Consider the following 18,578-nt stretch of genomic DNA (forward strand, 5'->3'; position numbering starts at 1 on the left):
ACTGAATACACACACACAGTTACACAGAGACACACACACACACACACACACACACACACAGTTACACAGAGAGACACACACACACACACACACACACACAGTTACACAGAGACACACACACACACACACACACACACACACACACACACACACACACACACACACACACACACACACACACACAGTTACACAGAGACACACACACACACACACACACACACAGTTACACAGAGACACACCCTCCCAGATGAAGACGAGGGGTGATTCTGAGTGAAAGAGGAGCTGAATCAGTTAGATGCTTTCCCAGAACCCACTGCTCTCTCTCTCTCTTTCTCTCTTTCTATTCATCTCTCTCTTTCTCTCTCTGTATTCCTCTCCCTCCATCTCCTTTCTTTCTTCTCCCTCTTTCTCTCTTTCTATTCCTCTCCCTCCATCTCCTTTCTTTCTCTTTCTGCCTCTCTTTCTGCCTCTCTCTCTCTCTCTCTCTCCGTATTCCTCTCTCTCTCTTTCTCTCTCCATAATCCTCTCTCTCTCTCTCTCTCCGTATTCCTCTCTCTCTCTTTCTATTCCTCTCCCTCTTTCTCTCTCTCCCTCCATCCTTATCTTCACTTTCCATCTACACTGAAAAACATTATGAGCACTAATATTGAGTTGACTCCAAGGTGTAGAAAGCATCCCAACAGGGATGCTGGTCCATGTTGACTCCAAGGTGTAGAAAGCATCCCAACAGGGATGCTGGTCCATGTTGACTCCAAGGTGTAGAAAGCTTTCCACAGGGATGCTGGCCCATGTTGACTCCAAGGTGTAGAAAGCATCCCAACAGGGATGCTGGCCCATGTTGACTCCAAGGTGTAGAAAGCATCCCAACAGGGATGCTGGTCCATGTTGACTCCAAGGTGTAGAAAGCGTTCCACAGGGATGCTGGTCCATGTTGACTCCAAGGTGTAGAAAGCGTCCCAACAAGGATGCTGGCCCATGTTGACTCCAAGGTGTAGAAAGAGTCCCAACAGGGATGCTGGTCCATGTTGACTCTAGTGCTTCCCACAGTCGTGTCAAGTTGGCAGGATGTCCTTTGGATGGTGGACAAGTCTGGACACGGGGAAACTGTTCAGCGTGAAAAACCCCAGCAGCTTTGCAGTTCTTGAGTGGCGCAGTGATCTAAGACAGGAGAGGTGTCACTACAGTACCTGGTTCGAATCCAGGCTGTATCACATCCGGCTGTGATTGAGAGTCCCATAGGGAATCTCTTTATCCCTCTCTCTTACACACACACAGCACACACACACAACACACACAGCACACACACACGCACACACACACACACACACACACAGCACACACACAACACACACACACACACACACAGCACACACACACACACACACACAGCACACACACACACACACACACACACACAACAAACACACACACAGCACACACACACAACACACACACACACAGCACACACAGGGGGTGGGGACAGTGAGCAATGTAATGGGTATTTACCAACGTTTCGGGCAGGAAGAGGAGGAAGAGGAAGAGGAAGAGGAAGAAGGCACAGAGATGCCGAAACATTGGTAAACACCCATTCAATTCCTGGTGAGAACATTGACTCAAAAACAAACATTACAATAATTCACTATGGCATTTATTTATGTTTAACAATAATATAATTTATTGTGTGTGTGTGTGTGTGTGTGTGTGTGTGTGTGTGTGTGTGTGTTACAGGAGCGGTGCGTGCCTCCAGTATATTCCCCATAATGAGTGTAGGTCTGCTGTTCCTGGGAGGGCTGTGTGTGGCCGCCAGCGAGTTCTACAGGAGCCGACACAACGTCATCCTCAGCGCAGGCATCTTCTTCGTTGCCTCAGGTCAGTCTCTGTCTGTGTGTGTTTGAGAGAGGGAGAGAGGGAGGGAGGGAGGGAGACTGAGAGAGAGAGAGAGAGAGAGAGAGAGAGAGAGAGAGAGAGAGAGAGAGAGAGAGAGAGAGAGAGAGAGAGAGAGAGAGAGAGAGAGAGAGAGAGAGAGAGAGAGAGAGAGAGAGAGAGAGAGAGAGAGAGAGAGAGAGAGAGAGAGAGAGAGAGAGAGAGAGAGAGAGAGAGAGAGAGAGAGAGAGAGAGAGAGAGAGAGAGAGAGAGAGAGAGAGAGAGAGAGAGAGAAAGAAACTGTGTGAACCAAAATAGCTAGTTGACACTGTCTGCTCATTGACCCTGAGTATAACCTGGCCCACATACATCTAAAGAGCAGAACACAACGCAGCAATCTGATTGGCTGTCTCTGGTACCCTTCCCATGAGGCCCTGGGACATGCCAACTCCTGCTCCCTTGCTCCTCAGAACACAAAACAAAACAATATGGCCGACTGTTGTCTCATTAGTGGGGTTTTGGCTTCTGCTCGCTGCAGTGTGTGTGTGTGTGTGTGTGTGTGTGTGTGTGTGTGTGCGTGTGTGTGAAACACATGGCATACAGCTGAGTGTAATGTTTACTGAAGGACCCCATTTAGGCATCTAAAGTACACAAACGTGCCTGTCTGAAAACAAAACTACACACTGGTTGGGAATTGGACGTGACACACGATTTAATCAATGTACCAAGGAAGATGTTCTACCCACTGTGACTATTAAAACCTACCCAAACCAGAAACCCTGGATGGATGGAAGTGTAGAGGAGACGTTGTACCCACTGTGACTATTAAAACCTACCCAAACCAGAAACCCTGGATGGATGGAAGTGTAGAGGAGACGTTGTACCCACTGTGACTATTAAAACCTACCCAAACCAGAAACCCTGGATGGATGGAAGTGTAGAGGAGACGTTGTACCCACTGTGACTATTATAACCTACCCAAACCAGAAACCCTGGACGGATGGAAGTGTAGAGGAGACGTTGTACCCACTGTGACTATTAAAACCTACCCAAACCAGAAACCCTGGATGGATGGAAGTGTAGAGGAGACGTTGTACCCACTGTGACTATTATAACCTACCCAAACCAGAAACCCTGGGAGGATGGAAGTGTAGAGGAGACGTTGTACCCACTGTGACTATTATAACCTACCCAAACCAGAAACCCTGGATGGATGGAAGTGTAGAGGAGACGTTGTACCCACTGTGACTATTATAACCTACCCAAACCAGAAACCCTGGGTGGATGGAAGTGTAGAGGAGACGTTGTACCCACTGTGACTATTATAACCTACCCAAACCAGAAACCCTGGACGGATGGAAGTGTAGAGGAGACGTTGTACCCACTGTGACTATTAAAACCTACCCAAACCAGAAACCCTGGACGGATGGAAGTGTAGAGGAGACGTTGTACCCACTGTGACTATTATAACCTACCCAAACCAGAAACCCTGGGTGGATGGAAGTGTGTTGGAGACGTTGTACCCACTGTGACTATTAAAACCTACCCAAACCAGAAACCCTGGGTGGATGGAAGTGTGTTGGAGACGTTTTACCCACTGTGACTATTATAACCTACCCAAACCAGAAACCCTGGGTGGATGGAAGTGTAGAGGAGACGTTGTCCCCACTGTGACTATTATAACCTACCCAAACCAGAAACCCTGGGTGGATGGAAGTGTGTTGGAGACGTTGTACCCACTGTGACTATTAAAACCTACCCAAACCAGAAACCCTGGACGGGTGGAAGTGTAGCAGAGACGTTGTACCCACTGTGACTATTAAAACCTACCCAAACCAGAAACCCTGGGTGGGTGGAAGTGTAGCAGAGACGTTGTACCCACTGTGACTATTAAAACCTACCCAAACCAGAAACCCTGGGTGGATGGAAGTGTGTTGGAGACGTTGTACCCACTGTGACTATTAAAACCTACCCAAACCAGAAACCCTGGATGGATGGAAGTTTAGAGGAGACGTTGTACCCACTGTGACTATTAAAACCTACCCAAACCAGAAACCCTGGACGGGTGGAAGTGTAGAGGAGACGTTGTACCCACTGTGACTATTATAACCTACCCAAACCAGAGACCCTGGATGGATGGAAGTGTAGAGGAGACGTTGTACCCACTGTGACTATTATAACCTACCCAAACCAGAAACCCTGGGTGGATGGAAGTGTAGAGGAGACGTTGTACCCACTGTGACTATTAAAACCTACCCAAACCAGAAACCCTGGACGGGTGGAAGTGTAGAGGAGACGTTGTACCCACTGTGACTATTATAACCTACCCAAACCAGAAACCCTGGATGGGTGGAAGTGTAGAGGAGACGTTGTACCCACTGTGACTATTAAAACCTACCCAAACCAGAAACCCTGGATGGATGGAAGTGTAGCGGAGACGTTGTACCCACTGTGACTATTAAAACCTACCCAAACCAGAAACCCTGGGTGGATGGAAGTGTAGAGGAGACGTTGTACCCACTGTGACTATTAAAACTTACCCAAACCAGAAACCCTGGGTGGATGGAAGTGTGTTGGAGACGTTGTACCCACTGTGACTATTAAAACCTACCCAAACCAGAAACCCTGGACGGATGGAAGTGTAGAGGAGACGTTGTACCCACTGTGACTATTAAAACCTACCCAAACCAGAAACCCTGGACGGATGGAAGTGTAGAGGAGACGTTGTACCCACTGTGACTATTAAAACCTACCCAAACCAGAAACCCTGGACGGGTGGAAGTGTGTTGGAGACGTTGTACCCACTGTGACTATTAAAACCTACCCAAACCAGAAACCCTGGATGGATGGAAGTGTAGAGGAGACGTTGTACCCACTGTGACTATTATAACCTACCCAAACCAGAAACCCTGGACGGATGGAAGTGTAGAGGAGACGTTGTACCCACTGTGACTATTAAAACCTACCCAAACCAGAAACCCTGGACGGAATTCACACACAAAAAGAAAAAAAACAGAAAAGCACGAAGCACCGTATTTATAACCATGGAGAAGATGACTGGGAATATGTCCCTAAAATATATCAACAGTGTAGTTATTATCTCCGCAAGACAACCAAACAAGGGAAACGTCGATGTACCCAGACTTATTTGCTGCTGCTACTCTCTGTTATTACCTATGTCACTTTAATAACTCTACCTACATGTACCTAATATCCCCTAACCCATCTGGACAGGAGGAGTACCTAATATCCCCTAACCCATCTGGACAGGAGGAGTACCTAATATCCCCTAACCCATCTGGACAGGAGGAGTACCTAATATCCCCTAACCCATCTGGACAGGAGGAGTACCTAATATCCCCTAACCCATCTGGACAGGAGGAGTACCTAATATCCCCTAACCCATCTGGACAGGAGGAGTACCTAATATCCCCTAACCCATCTGGACAGGAGGAGTACCTATGTCACTACCTACATGTACCTAATATCCCCTAACCCATCTGGACAGGAGGAGAACCTAATATCCCCTAACCCATCTGGACAGGAGGATTACCTATGTCACTACCTACATGTACCTAATATCCCCTAACCCATCTGGACAAGAGGAATACCTATGTGAGAATGCTTTTCATTGACTACAGCTCAGCATTTAACACCATGGTACCCTCCAAACCCGTCATTAAGCTCGAGACCCTGGGACTCGACCCCGCCCTGTGCAACTGGGTATTGGACTTCCTGACGGGCCGCCACCCCCCCGCCCCCACCCCCCACCCCTGGGGCCCCACAAGGGTGCGTTCTGTGCCCTCTCCTGTACTCCCTGTTCACCCACGACTGCGTGGCCACGCACGCCTCCAACTCAATCATCAAGTTTGCAGACAACACTACAGTAGTAGGCTTGATCACCAACGATGACGAAACAGCCTACAGGGAGGAGGTGAGGACTCTCTGAGTGTGGTGTCAGGAAAACAACCTCACACTCAAACGTCAACAAAAAAAAGGAGATGATCGTGGACTTCAGGAAACAGCAGAGGGTGCTCCCCCCTATCCACATCGACAGGACAGTGGTGGAGAAGGTGGAAAGTTTTAAGTTCCTCGGCGTACAAATCACAGACAACCTGAAATGGTCCACCCACACAGACAGTGTGGTGAAGAAGGCGCACCAGCACCTCTATAACCTCAGGAGGCTGAAGAAATTTGGCTTGTCACCTAAAACCCTGACAAACTTTTACAGATGCACAATTGAGAGCATCCTGTCGGGCAGTGTCACCGCCTGGTACAGCAACTGCTCTGCCCACAACCGCAAGGCTCTCCAGAGGGTAGTGAGGTCTGCACAACGCATCACCGGGGGCAAACTACCTGCCCTCCAGGACACCTACACCACCCGATGTCACAGGAAGGCCCAAAAATATAATCAAGGACAACAACCACCCGAGCCACTGCCTGTTCACCCCGCTATCATCCAGAAGGCGAGATCAGTACAGGTGCATCAAAGCAGGGACCCGAGAGACTGAAAAACAGCTTCTATCTCAAGGCCCTCAGACTGTTAAACAGCCACCACTAACACAGAGAGGCTGCTGCCAACATACAGACTCAAAATCATTGGCCACTTTTAACAAATGGATCACTAGTCACTTTATATCATGTTTACATATCTTACATAACTCATCTCATATGTATATACTGTATTTTATACCATCTTAGCCTATGCCGCTCGGTCATCGCTCATCCATATATTTATATGTACATACATCCATTACTTAGATTTGTTTGTGTTTTTGTTCAACCTGATGATATTGACCCCCCCCCCCCCCCCCCTATAGCAGTCTGTTCAGAGGGATGTGTGTAGACTAGTGTCATTGTGTAGACTAGTGTCATTGTGTAGACTAGTGTCATTGTGTAGACTAGTGTCATTGTGTAGACTAGTGTCGATGGGTTCAACAGTAACTGATGGGGTCAACAGTAACTGATGGGTTCAACAGTAACTGATGGGGTCAACAGTAACTGATGGGGTCAACAGTAACTGATGGGTTCAACAGTAACTGATGGGTTTAATAGTAACTGATGGGTTCAACAGTAACTGATGGGTTCAACAGTAACTGATGGGTTCAACAGTAACTGATGGGGTCAACAGTAACTGATGGGTTTAATAGTAACTGATGGGGTCAACAGTAACTGATGGGTTTAATAGTAACTGATGGGTTCAACAGTAACTGATGGGTTCAACAGTAACTGATGGGTTCAACAGTAACTGATGGGTTCAACAGTAACTGATGGGGTCAATAGTAACTGATGGGTTCAACAGTAACTGATGGGTTCAACAGTAACTGATGGGTTCAACAGTAACTGATGGGGTCAACAGTAACTGATGGGTTTAATAGTAACTGATGGGGTCAACAGTAACTGATGGGTTTAATAGTAACTGATGGGTTCAACAGTAACTGATGGGGTCAACAGTAACTGATGGGTTTAATAGTAACTGATGGGGTCAACAGTAACTGATGGGGTCAACAGTAACTGATGGGTTCAACAGTAACTGACGGGTTCAACAGTAACTGATGGGTTCAATAGTAACTGATGGGTTCAACAGTAACTGATGGGGTCAACAGTAACTGATGGGTTCAACAGTAACTGATGGGTTCAACAGTAACTGATGGGTTCAATAGTAACTGATGGGGTCAACAGTAACTGATGGGGTCAACAGTAACTGATGGGGTCAACAGTAACTGATGGGGTCAACAGTAACTGATGGGTTCAACAGTAACTGATGGGTTCAACAGTAACTGATGGGTTCAACAGTAACTGATGGGTTCAACAGTAACTGATGGGTTCAACAGTAACTGATGGGTTCAACAGTAACTGATGGGTTCAACAGTAACTGATGGGTTCAACAGTAACTGATGGGTTCAATAGTAACTGATGGGTTCAACAGTAACTGATGGGGTCAACAGTAACTGATGGGTTCAACAGTAACTGATGGGGTCAACAGTAACTGATGGGGTCAACAGTAACTGATGGGGTCAACAGTAACTGATGGGTTCAATAGTAACTGATGGGTTCAATAGTAACTGATGGGTTGAACAGTAACTGATGGGTTCAACAGTAACTGATGGGGTCAACAGTAACTGATGGGTTTAACAGTAACTGATGGGGTCAACAGTAACTGATGGGGTCAACAGTAACTGATGGGTTCAACAGTAACTGACGGGTTCAACAGTAACTGATGGGTTCAATAGTAACTGATGGGTTCAACAGTAACTGATGGGGTCAACAGTAACTGATGGGTTCAACAGTAACTGATGGGTTCAACAGTAACTGATGGGTTCAATAGTAACTGATGGGGTCAACAGTAACTGATGGGGTCAACAGTAACTGATGGGGTCAACAGTAACTGATGGGGTCAACAGTAACTGATGGGTTCAACAGTAACTGATGGGTTCAACAGTAACTGATGGGTTCAACAGTAACTGATGGGTTCAACAGTAACTGATGGGTTCAACAGTAACTGATGGGTTCAACAGTAACTGATGGGGTCAACAGTAACCCCCCACCCCCCCACCCCCACTATAGCAGTCTGTTCAGAGGGATGTGTGTAGACTAGTGTCGATGGGGTCAACAGTAACTGATGGGTTCAACAGTAACTGATGGGTTCAATAGTAACTGATGGGTTCAACAGTAACTGATGGGGTCAACAGTAACTGATGGGTTCAACAGTAACTGATGGGGTCAACAGTAACTGATGGGGTCAACAGTAACTGATGGGGTCAACAGTAACTGATGGGTTCAATAGTAACTGATGGGTTCAATAGTAACTGATGGGTTCAACAGTAACTGATGGGTTCAACAGTAATTGATGGGTTCAACAGTAACTGATGGGTTCAATAGTAACTGATGGGGTCAACAGTAATTGATGGGTTCAACAGTAACTGATGGGTTCAATAGTAACTGATGGGTTCAATAGTAACTGATGGGGTCAACAGTAACTGATGGGGTCAACAGTAACTGATGGGGTCAACAGTAACTGATGGGTTCAATAGTAACTGATGGGGTCAATAGTAACTGATGGGTTCAACAGTAACTGATGGGTTCAACAGTAACTGATGGGTTCAACAGTAACTGATGGGTTCAATAGTAACTGATGGGGTCAACAGTAACTGATGGGTTCAACAGTAACTGATGGGTTCAACAGTAACTGATGGGTTCAACAGTAACTGATGGGTTCAACAGTAACTGATGGGTTCAACAGTAACTGATGGGTTCAACAGTAACTGATGGGTTCAACAGTAACTGATGGGTTCAACAGTAACTGATGGGTTCAACAGTAACTGATGGGTTCAACAGTAACTGATGGGTTCAACAGTAACTGATGGGTTCAATAGTAACTGATGGGTTCAATAGTAACTGATGGGTTCAACAGTAACTGATGGGTTCAATAGTAACTGATGGGTTCAATAGTAACTGAAGGGTTCAACAGTAACTGATGGGTTCAATAGTAACTGATGGGTTCAATAGTAACTGATGTGTTCAACAGTAACTGATGGGTCCTTATTTCCCACAGTGCAGCAGCAGAGCATATGGAGCCAGAGACAGATAAACAGAGATATGGCCAGTTTTACAAATGGTACACTATTCCCTATTTAGTGCACTACTTTTGACCAGAAGCCTATGGGGCTAGTAGTGCACTACTTTTGACCAGAAGCCTATGGGGCTAGTAGTGCACTACTTTTGACCAGAAGCCTATGGGGCTAGTAGTGCACTACTTTTGACCAGAAGCCTATGGGGCTAGTAGTGCACTAAATAGGGAATAGGTTGCCATTCGGGACCCAACGTATGACTGTGAATGGAGGCTCATTACAGCACATCAGTGTTCTGTTACCCAGAGTTCCACATGGCTGCTGAACGGAGCAGAGCAGGGAAGCAGTGCATTGTGGGGTTAACGATACGGAATGAGAGGGAAACACAACACATCAACACCTTTCTTTCTCTCCCTTTCTCTCCCTTTCTCTCCCTCTCCGCTCTCTCCCTCTCTCTCTGTCGCTCTCCCTCTCTCTCTCTCTCTCTCTCTCTCCCTCCATCTGTCTCTCTCTCTCTCTCTCTCTCTCTCTCTAGGTCTCAGTAACATCATCGGCATCATCGTCTACATCTCGGCTAACTCTGGCGACCCGGGTCAGAGCGACAGCAAGAAGAGTTACTCGTACGGCTGGTCCTTCTACTTCGGGGCGTTGTCCTTCATCATGGCGGAGATGGTGGGCGTTCTGGCCGTCCACATGTTTATAGAGAAACACCGGAAGCAGAGGGCCAAGTCTCGCACCGAACTCATCAAGAAATCAGCGTTCAGCCGTATCCCGTCTTACCGTTACCGATTCCGCCGTCGTTCCAGCATCCGTTCCTCCGAGGCGCCCAGCCGGGATGCTTCTCCCATCGGGAAGGGGGGTTACAGCGGCCCGGGAACAGCCTCCGACCTCCCCATGTATACGCTCACCCCCCGCGAAGCCGGATCTAAGGCCGTCATGGGGGGAGTGCTCAATTCAGAGAGGGAGTTTCTACAGGGCGGTACTCTGGCCAATACCAAGGACTACGGCAAAGACGCGGCCAACAGGAGAACCACGCCCGTCTGAGGGAGGCGGGGCCTAGGAGATGATTGGATGGGAGATGGATGATGATAATGATGATGAGAGACAGTGAGGGAGGAAGAGGTATTATGAACTTTGACCTCTCTGCAACCTCCAGGGATAATTGGCAAAGGGGGTTGAAATTAGACGTTGGTTCCTAACCACAGATCTAGGATCAGATTCCCATTTTAAAACCGCTTAACCTCATCCCCTAGTGGAGGGGAGGGCACTACCCCTTAACCTCACCCCCTAGTGGAGGGCACTACCCCTTAAACTCATCCCCTAGTGGAGGGGGGGAACTACCCCTTAACCTCATCCCCTAGTGGAGGGAGGGGAACTACCCCTTAACCTCATCCTCTAGTGGAGGGGCGGGCACTACCCCTTAACCTCATCCCCTAGTGGAGGGGGGGACTACCCCTTAACCTCATCCCCTAGTGGAGGGGGGGGGCACTACCCCTTAACCTCATCCCCTAGTGCAGGGTTGGGAACTACCCCTTAACCTCATCCCTAGTGGAGGGGTGGGCACTACCCCTTAACCTCATCCCCTAGTGGAGGGGGGGGGCACTACTGGTGAGTTGCTGCCCACCCCCTGTACTAGAGGACTGTGAGTTGCACCCCCTGTACTAGAGGATTGTGAGTTGCACCCCCTGTACTAGAGGACTGTGAGTTGTTGCCCACCCCCAGTACTAGAGGACTGTGAGTTGCTGCCCCCTGTACTAGAGGACTGTGAGTTGTTGCCCACCCCCAGTACTAGAGGACTGTGAGTTGTTGTCCACCCCCTGTACTAGAGGACTGTGAGTTGCTGCCCCCTGCACTAGAGGACTGTGAGTTGTTGTCCACCCCCTGTACTAGAGGACTGTGAGTTGTTGCCCAACCCCTGTACTAAAGGACTGTGAGTTGTTGCCCACCACCTGTACCAGAGGACTGTGAGTTGTTGCACACCCCCTGTACTAGAGGACTGGGAGTTGCATCCCCTGTACTAGAGGACTGTAAGTTGCTGCCCACCCCCTGCACTAGAGGACTGTGAGTTGCACCCCCTGTACTAGAGGACTGTGAGTTGTTGCCCACCCCCTGTACTAGAGGACTATGAGTTGCTGCCCACCCCCTGTACTAGAGGACTGTGAGTTGCTGCCCACCCCCTGTACTAGAGGACTGTGAGTTGCACACCCTGTACTAGAGGACTGTGAGTTGCTGCCCCCTGCACTAGAGGACTGTGAGCTGTTGTCCACCCCCTGTACTAGAGGACTGTGAGTTGTTGTCCACCCCCTGTACTAGAGGACTGTGAGTTGTTGCCCACCCCTGTACTAGAGGACTGTGAGTTGTTGTCCACCCCCTGTACTAGAGGACTGTGAGTTGTTGTCCACACCCTGTACTAAAGGACTGTGAGTTGTTTCCCCCCTGTACTAGAGGACTGTGAGTTGCTGCCCACCCCCTGTACTAGAGGACTGTGAGTTGTTGTCCACCCCCTGTACTAGAGGACTGTGAGTTGCACCCCCTGTACTAGAGGACTGTGAGTTGCTGCCCCTTGTACTATAGGACTGTGAGTTGCTGCCCCCTGCACTAGAGGACTGTGAGTTGTTGTCCACCCCCTGTACTAGAGGACTGTGAGTTGTTGCCCACCCCCTGCACTAGAGGACTGTGAGTTGTTGTCCACCCCCTGTACTAGAGGACTGTGAGTTGCTGTCCACCCCCTGTACTAGAGGACTGTGAGTTGCTGCCCCCTGTACTAGAGGACTGTGAGTTGTTGTCCACCCCCTGTACTAGAGGACTGTGAGTTGCACCCCCTGTACTAGAGGACTGTGAGTTGCACCCCCTGTACTAGAGGACTGTGAGTTGCTGCCCACCCCCTGTACTAGAGGACTCTGAGTTGCTGCCCACCCCCTGTACTAGAGGACTGTGAGTTGCAGCCCCCTGTACTAGAGGACTGTGAGTTGCAGCCCTCTGTACTAGAGGACTGTGAGTTGCACCCCCTGTACTAGAGGACTGTGAGTTGCATCCCCTGTACTAGAGGACTGTGAGTTGCATCCCCTGTACTAGAGGACTGTGGGTAGGGGATGTAGGGTCACTAGGGTATGAAGACAGATCAGTGGTTAGGACCAGCCACTATCTACTCCAGGTGAGGGGAGGGTCGACAAGAGGAGGGGACCCGTTTGAGCTTTTGAACTTTGAACTGTGAACTTTAACCCCTGGCCTCAGTAGCAGGGAGCACTGAGAGGCTTCCACTCCTTCTCTGTTTATATCTATATCAGTTCTTAGGGGTTTTGTAAAATCCCCAGGTTTTTCCCAGAATTCCTGGTTGGTTGGGCTCTGGATTCCCTCCTGATTCCAGGAATCTTCCAACCAGGATTTCTGGAAAACGTGAGAATGTGGGGTGGGGGGTTAACCAGAATATTCCAACCCTGCTGGTTATATTTAACTGAACAGGTTGACCCAACCCTGCCTTAACCCCTGATCTAGGATCAGTTTTGCCTTCTGCCCTCTATTGGTAAAGGTAAGGGAGGACAGTCAGAAGACCTTATGGGGTTGCACAATTCTGTCAACTTTCCCCCAAAAAATTCCCAGGTTTTCCAGAATCCCCAGTAGGAGGAATCTAGGATTTTCTAGGATTTCTGGGAAAGTTACAGGGATATTTTAAACCACAAGGACAGCTGATCTTAGATTTTGTGGTTAGGAGGTTAACTTTAACCTGGAGTATATTTAACTCTTAGATGGTAAATGTTAGATAATTGGTGCTTCCTTCTTCTCTTTTACTTCCTCATACCAGTCTGTCACTTCCTGTCCTTCTCACCAGTCTGTCACTTCCTGTCCTTCTTATCTTTACTCCCTCATACCAGTCTGTCACTTCCTGTCCTTCTCACCAGTCTGTCACTTCCTGTCCTTCTTCTCTTTACTCCCTCATACCAGTCTGTCACTTCCTGTGTTTCTTCTCACCAGTCTGTCACTTCCTGTCCTTCTTCTCTTTACTCCCTCATACCAGTCTGTCACTTCCTGTCCTTCTTCTCACCAGTCTGTCACTTCCTGTCCTTCTTCTCTTTACTCCCTCATATCAGTCTGTCACCTCCTGTGTTTCTTCTCACCAGTCCGTCACTTCCTGTCCTTCTTCTCTTTACTCCCTCATACCAGTCTGTCACTTCCTGTCCTTCTTATCTTTACTCCCTCATACCAGTCTGTCACTTCCTGTCCTTCTTCTCACCAGTCTGTCACTTCCTGTCCTTCTTCTCTTTACTCCCTCATATCAGTCTGTCACTTCCTGTGTTTCTTCTCACCATTCTGTCACTTCCTGTCCATCTCACCAGTCTGTCACTCCCTGCCCTTCTTCTCTTTACTCCCTCATACCAGTCTGTCACTCCCTGTCCTTCTTCTCACCAGTCTGTCACTTCCTGTCCTTCTTCTCACCAGTCTGTCACTCCCTGTCCTTCTTCTCTTTACTCCCTCATACCAGTCTGTCACTTCCTGTCCTTCTTCTCACCAGTCTGTCACTCCCTGTCCTTCTTCTCTTTACTCCCTCATACCAGTCTGTCACTTCCTGTCCTTCTTCTCACCAGTCTGTCACTCCCTGTCCTTCTTCTCTTTACTCCCTCATACCAGTCTGTCACTTCCTGTGTTTTCACCTGAAAAAGAAAAAAAATAACATATGTTCTCTGTACGTCTACCTGCCCTCACCCTCACCCCCATCCCTCACCCCCATCCCTCCTCCCCATTCCACATCCCCCTCCCTCACTCTTACCCCAATCCCTCACCCCTCCTCACCCTCTGTCCCTCCTACCTCACCCCTCCTCACCCTCTGTCCCTCCTACCTCACCCCTCCTCACCCTCTGTCCCTCCTCCCTTCTCCCTCCCCCCTCCTCCCCCCTTTGCTCTATCTCTGTCCCTGCTCCCTCACCCCTCCTCACCCCTCCTCACCCTCTGTCCTTCCTACCTCACCCCTCATCACCCTCTGCCCCTTCTCCCTCACCCCTCCTCACCCTCTGTCTCTCCTCCCTCCCCCTTTCCTATATCTCTGTCCCTGGTCCCTCACCCCTCCTCACCCCTCCTCACCCTCTGTCCCTCCTACCTCACCCCTCCTCACCATCTGTCTCTCCTACCTCACCCCTCCTCACCCTCTGTCTCTCCTACCTCACCCCTCCTCACCTTCTGTCCCTCCTCCCTTCTCCCTCACCCCTCCTCACCCTCTGTCCCTCCTACCTCACCCCAGAGACAAAGAGAGGCAGAGAGAGAGACAGAGACAGAGAGGCAGAGAGAGAGAGAGACAAAGAGAGACAGAGAGACAGAGACAAAGAGAGGCAGAGAGAGAGAGAGACAACGAGAGACAGAGAGAGAGACAGAGACAAAGAGAGGCAGAGAGAGAGACAGAGACAAAGAGAGGCAGAGAGAGAGACAGAGACAAAGAGAGGCAGAGAGAGAGACAGAGACAAAGAGAGGCAGAGAGAGAGACAGAGACAAAGAGAGGCAGAGAGAGAGACAGAGACAAAGAGAGACAGAGAGAGACAGAGACAACGAGAGACAGAGAGAGAGACAGAGACAAAGAGAGGCAGAGAAAGAGACAGAGACAAAGAGAGGCAGAGAGAGAGAGAGACAACGAGAGACAGAGAGAGAGACAGAGACAATATAATGTAATAATGTTGGCTCAACGTGGGAAACCTGGAGAGATGTGCATGAATAGAAGGAAGGATGTATTTGTTGAGTATTGGAAAGGGGCCCTTGGGAAGGAAGGATGTATTTGTAGAGTATTGGAATGGGGCCCTTGGGAAGGAAGGATGTATTTGTAGATTATTGGAATGGGGCCTGTGGGAAGGAAGGATGTATTTGTAGATTATTGGAATGGGGCCCTTGGGAAGGAAGGATGTATTTGTAGATTATTGGAATGGGGCCCTTGGGAATGAAGGATGTATTTGTAGAGTATTGGAAAGGGGCCCTTGGGAAGGAAGGATGTATTTGTAGAGTATTGGAATGGGGCCCTTGGGAAGGAAGGATGTATTTGTAGAGTATTGGAAAGGGGCCCTTGGGAAGGAAGGATGTATTTGTAGATTATTGGAATGGGGCCCTTGGGAAGGAAGGATGTATTTGTAGAGTATAGGAATGGGGCCCTTGGGAAGGAAGGATGTATTTGTAGAGTATTGGAAAGGGGCCCTTGGGAAGGAAGGATGTATTTGTAGAGTATTGGAATGGGGCCCTTGGGAAGGAAGGATGTATTTGTAGATTATTGGAATGGGGCCCTTGGGAAGGAAGGATGTATTTGTAGAGTATTGGAATGGGGCCCTTGGGAAGGAAGGATGTATTTGTAGAGTATTGGAATGGGGCCCTTGGGAAGGAAGGATGTATTTGTAGAGTATTGGAATGGGGCCCTTGGGAAGGAAGGATGTATTTGTAGAGTATTGGAAAGGGGCCCTTGGGAAGGAAGGATGTATTTGTAGAGTATTGGAAAGGGGCCCTTGGGAAGGAAGGATGTATTTGTAGAGTATTGGAAAGGGGCCCGTGGGAAGGAAGGATGTATTTTTTGAGTATTGGAAAGGGGCCCTTGAGTTATTCACAGAAATTATGCTACATCTTCTCAGCTGTCTGTCCTTCTCTCTCCCCTTCCTCTCTCCTTCTCTCTCTCCCCCCACTCTCTCTCTATCCATCCCCCTCTTCACCCCCCTCCTATCTCTCCCCCCTCCTCTCTCTTTCTCTGTCTCCCCCCACTCTCTCTCTATCCATCCCCCTCTTCACCCCCTCCTATCTCTCCCCCTCCTCTCTCTTTCTCTCTCTCCCCCCACTCTCTCTCTATCCATCCCCCTCTTCCCCCCCTCCTATCTCTCCCCCTCCTCTCTCTTTCTCTCTCTCCCCCCACTCTCTCTCTATCCATCCCCCTCTTCACCCCCCTCCTATCTCTCCCCCCTCCTCTCTCTTTCTCTCTCTCCCCCCACTCTCTCTCTATCCATCCCCCTCTTCCCCCCCTCCTATCTCTCCCCCTCCTCTCTCCTTCTCTCTCTCCCCCCACTCTCTCTCTATCCATCCCCCTCTTCACCCCCCTCCTATCTCTCCCCCCTCCTCTCTCTTTCTCTCTCTCCCCCCACTCTCTCTCTATCCATCCCCCTCTTCCCCCCCTCCTATCTCTCCCCCTCCTCTCTCCTTCTCTCTCTCCCCCCACTCTCTCTCTATCCATCCCCCTCTTCACCCCCCTCCTATCTCTCCCCCCTCCTCTCTCTTTCTCTCTCTCCCCCCACTCTCTCTCTATCCATCCCCCTCTTCACCCCCCTCCTATCTCTCCCCCCTCCTCTCTCTTTCTCTCTCTCCCCCCACTCTCTCTCTATCCATCCCCCTCTTCACCCCCCTCCTATCTCTCCCCCTCCTCTCTCTTTCTCTCTCTCCCCCCACTCTCTCTCTATCCATCCCCCTCTTCACCCCCCTCCTATCTCTCCCCCTCCTCTCTCCTCTCTCTCTCTCCCCCCACTCTCTCTCTATCCATCCCCCTCTTCACCCCCCTCCTATCTCTCCCCCCTCCTCTCTCTTTCTCTCTCTCCCCCCACTCTCTCTCTATCCATCCCCCTCTTCACCCCCCTCCTCTCTCTCCCCCCTCCTCTCTCTTTCTCTCTACACTGCCAGTCGTTCTATTCTCATGCCCAGACAATCACCACAGCCCACTTCAGTTCATCTAGCGACTCCTCATCCGTCATACATGTGGAAAGCTGTACCTGACATCATACATGTTACATACATGTTACATACTGTACCATCATACATGTTACATACTGTACCATCATACATGTTACATACTGTACCTGACATCATACATGTTACATACTGTACCATCATACATGTTACATACTGTACCTGACATCATACATGTTACATACTGTACCATCATACATGCAGAAAGACACAAACTAACTCAACCAGAGATAGAAAGAGCAGGAGGGAGGGAGAGAGGAGAGAAGAAGAGAGAAGGGATAGAAGGAGAGATGAGGGGGAGAGAGGAGAGAGAGAGAGGAGGGGGAGAGATAAGGAGAGATGAGGGGGAGAGAGAAGGAGAGAGAGAGGAGGGGGAGAGAGAAAGGAGAGAGAGAAAGGCGAGAAGGAGAGAGGAGGTGGAGAGAGAAGGAGAGACAGGGAAGGAGAGAGGAGGGGAGAGAGAGAAGGAGAGAGGAGGGGGAGGGAGAGGAGAGAGTGAGAAGGAGAGGAAGGGGAAGAGAGGGAGAAAAGGAGAGGGAGAGAGTGAGGAAAGAGAAGAGAGACGAGAGAGAGAGGGAGAGAGAGGGAGAGAGACAGAGGGAGAGAGAGAGACTAGAGAGAGAGAGAGAGAGAGAGAGAGAGAGACTAGAGAGAGAGAGAGAGAGAGAGGGACTAGAGAGAGAGAGAGACATAGAGAGAGGGAGAGGGACAGAGGAAGAGAGAGAGAGAGAGAGAGAGAGACAGAGAGAGAGAGAGAGACTAGAGAGAGAGAGACTAGAGAGAGAGAGAGAGGGACAGAGGAAGAGAGAGAGAGAGAGACAGAGAGAGAGAGAGAGAGAGAGACTAGAGAGAGAGAGACTAGAGAGAGAGAGAGAGAGGGGGACAGAGGAAGAGAGAGAGAGAGAGAGAGAGAGAGAGAGAGAGAGAGAGAGAGAGGGACAGAGGAAGAGAGAGAGAGAGCCTCCTGCATTATGTGTCTATCCCCTTCTCTCTAAACGTTGACAAGTGTTTTATAGTGTAATGAAACATGAAAACAACACTAACACTAAGTTGACGATACAAATAGTCCACTTCTATCATGATAAATACGTGAACAATAAAGTTGTTTTAAAGTCTCTAAACTGTCTCAGTTATCATGCTGTGCTCTATACTCTATACCATTGCAACGTGACCCAGGGGGGGGAAGTGGGGAGAGGTCAAAGGTTGAGCGCCGGTCCAGATGACGAGCAGCGAGTGAAACGCGAAATGCTAATGATTTTAGCTTAACATATACGTAACACCATTCACCTTGAATTAGCATCGTTTAGTGAAGGTACATAATCGCGTTAAATTAGCATTTGTTAGCTTACAGACCAATAGCACTAAACTAGCATTGTTAGCATACATACTTATAGCGAGTGAAACGCGAAATGCTAATGATTTTAGCTTAACATGTACGTAACACCATAATAATAT

At 49.0% G+C, this 18,578-nt stretch overlaps 1 protein-coding gene across 2 annotated transcripts in view; it reads left to right on the forward strand.

Moving 5' to 3' along the window:
• cacng3b (calcium voltage-gated channel auxiliary subunit gamma 3b) overlaps nucleotides 1-18,244 on the forward strand; it is a 68,208-nt gene extending 49,964 nt beyond the window's left edge. For both annotated transcript variants that reach the window (XM_090194504.1, XM_090194505.1), the window contains 2 exons: nucleotides 1,729-1,869; nucleotides 9,970-18,244. In XM_090194504.1, coding sequence (XP_090050630.1) covers nucleotides 1,729-1,869; nucleotides 9,970-10,478 — 650 coding nt within the window. In that variant the 3' untranslated portion in view covers nucleotides 10,479-18,244. The remainder of the gene's footprint in view (nucleotides 1-1,728; nucleotides 1,870-9,969) is intronic.
• Nucleotides 18,245-18,578: the final 334 nt, after the last annotated feature.

Source organism: Oncorhynchus mykiss, chromosome 13, assembly GCF_057628025.1.
Source record: "Oncorhynchus mykiss isolate SJ-2025 chromosome 13, ASM5762802v1, whole genome shotgun sequence".
Taxonomy (NCBI): Eukaryota; Metazoa; Chordata; class Actinopteri; order Salmoniformes; family Salmonidae; genus Oncorhynchus; species Oncorhynchus mykiss.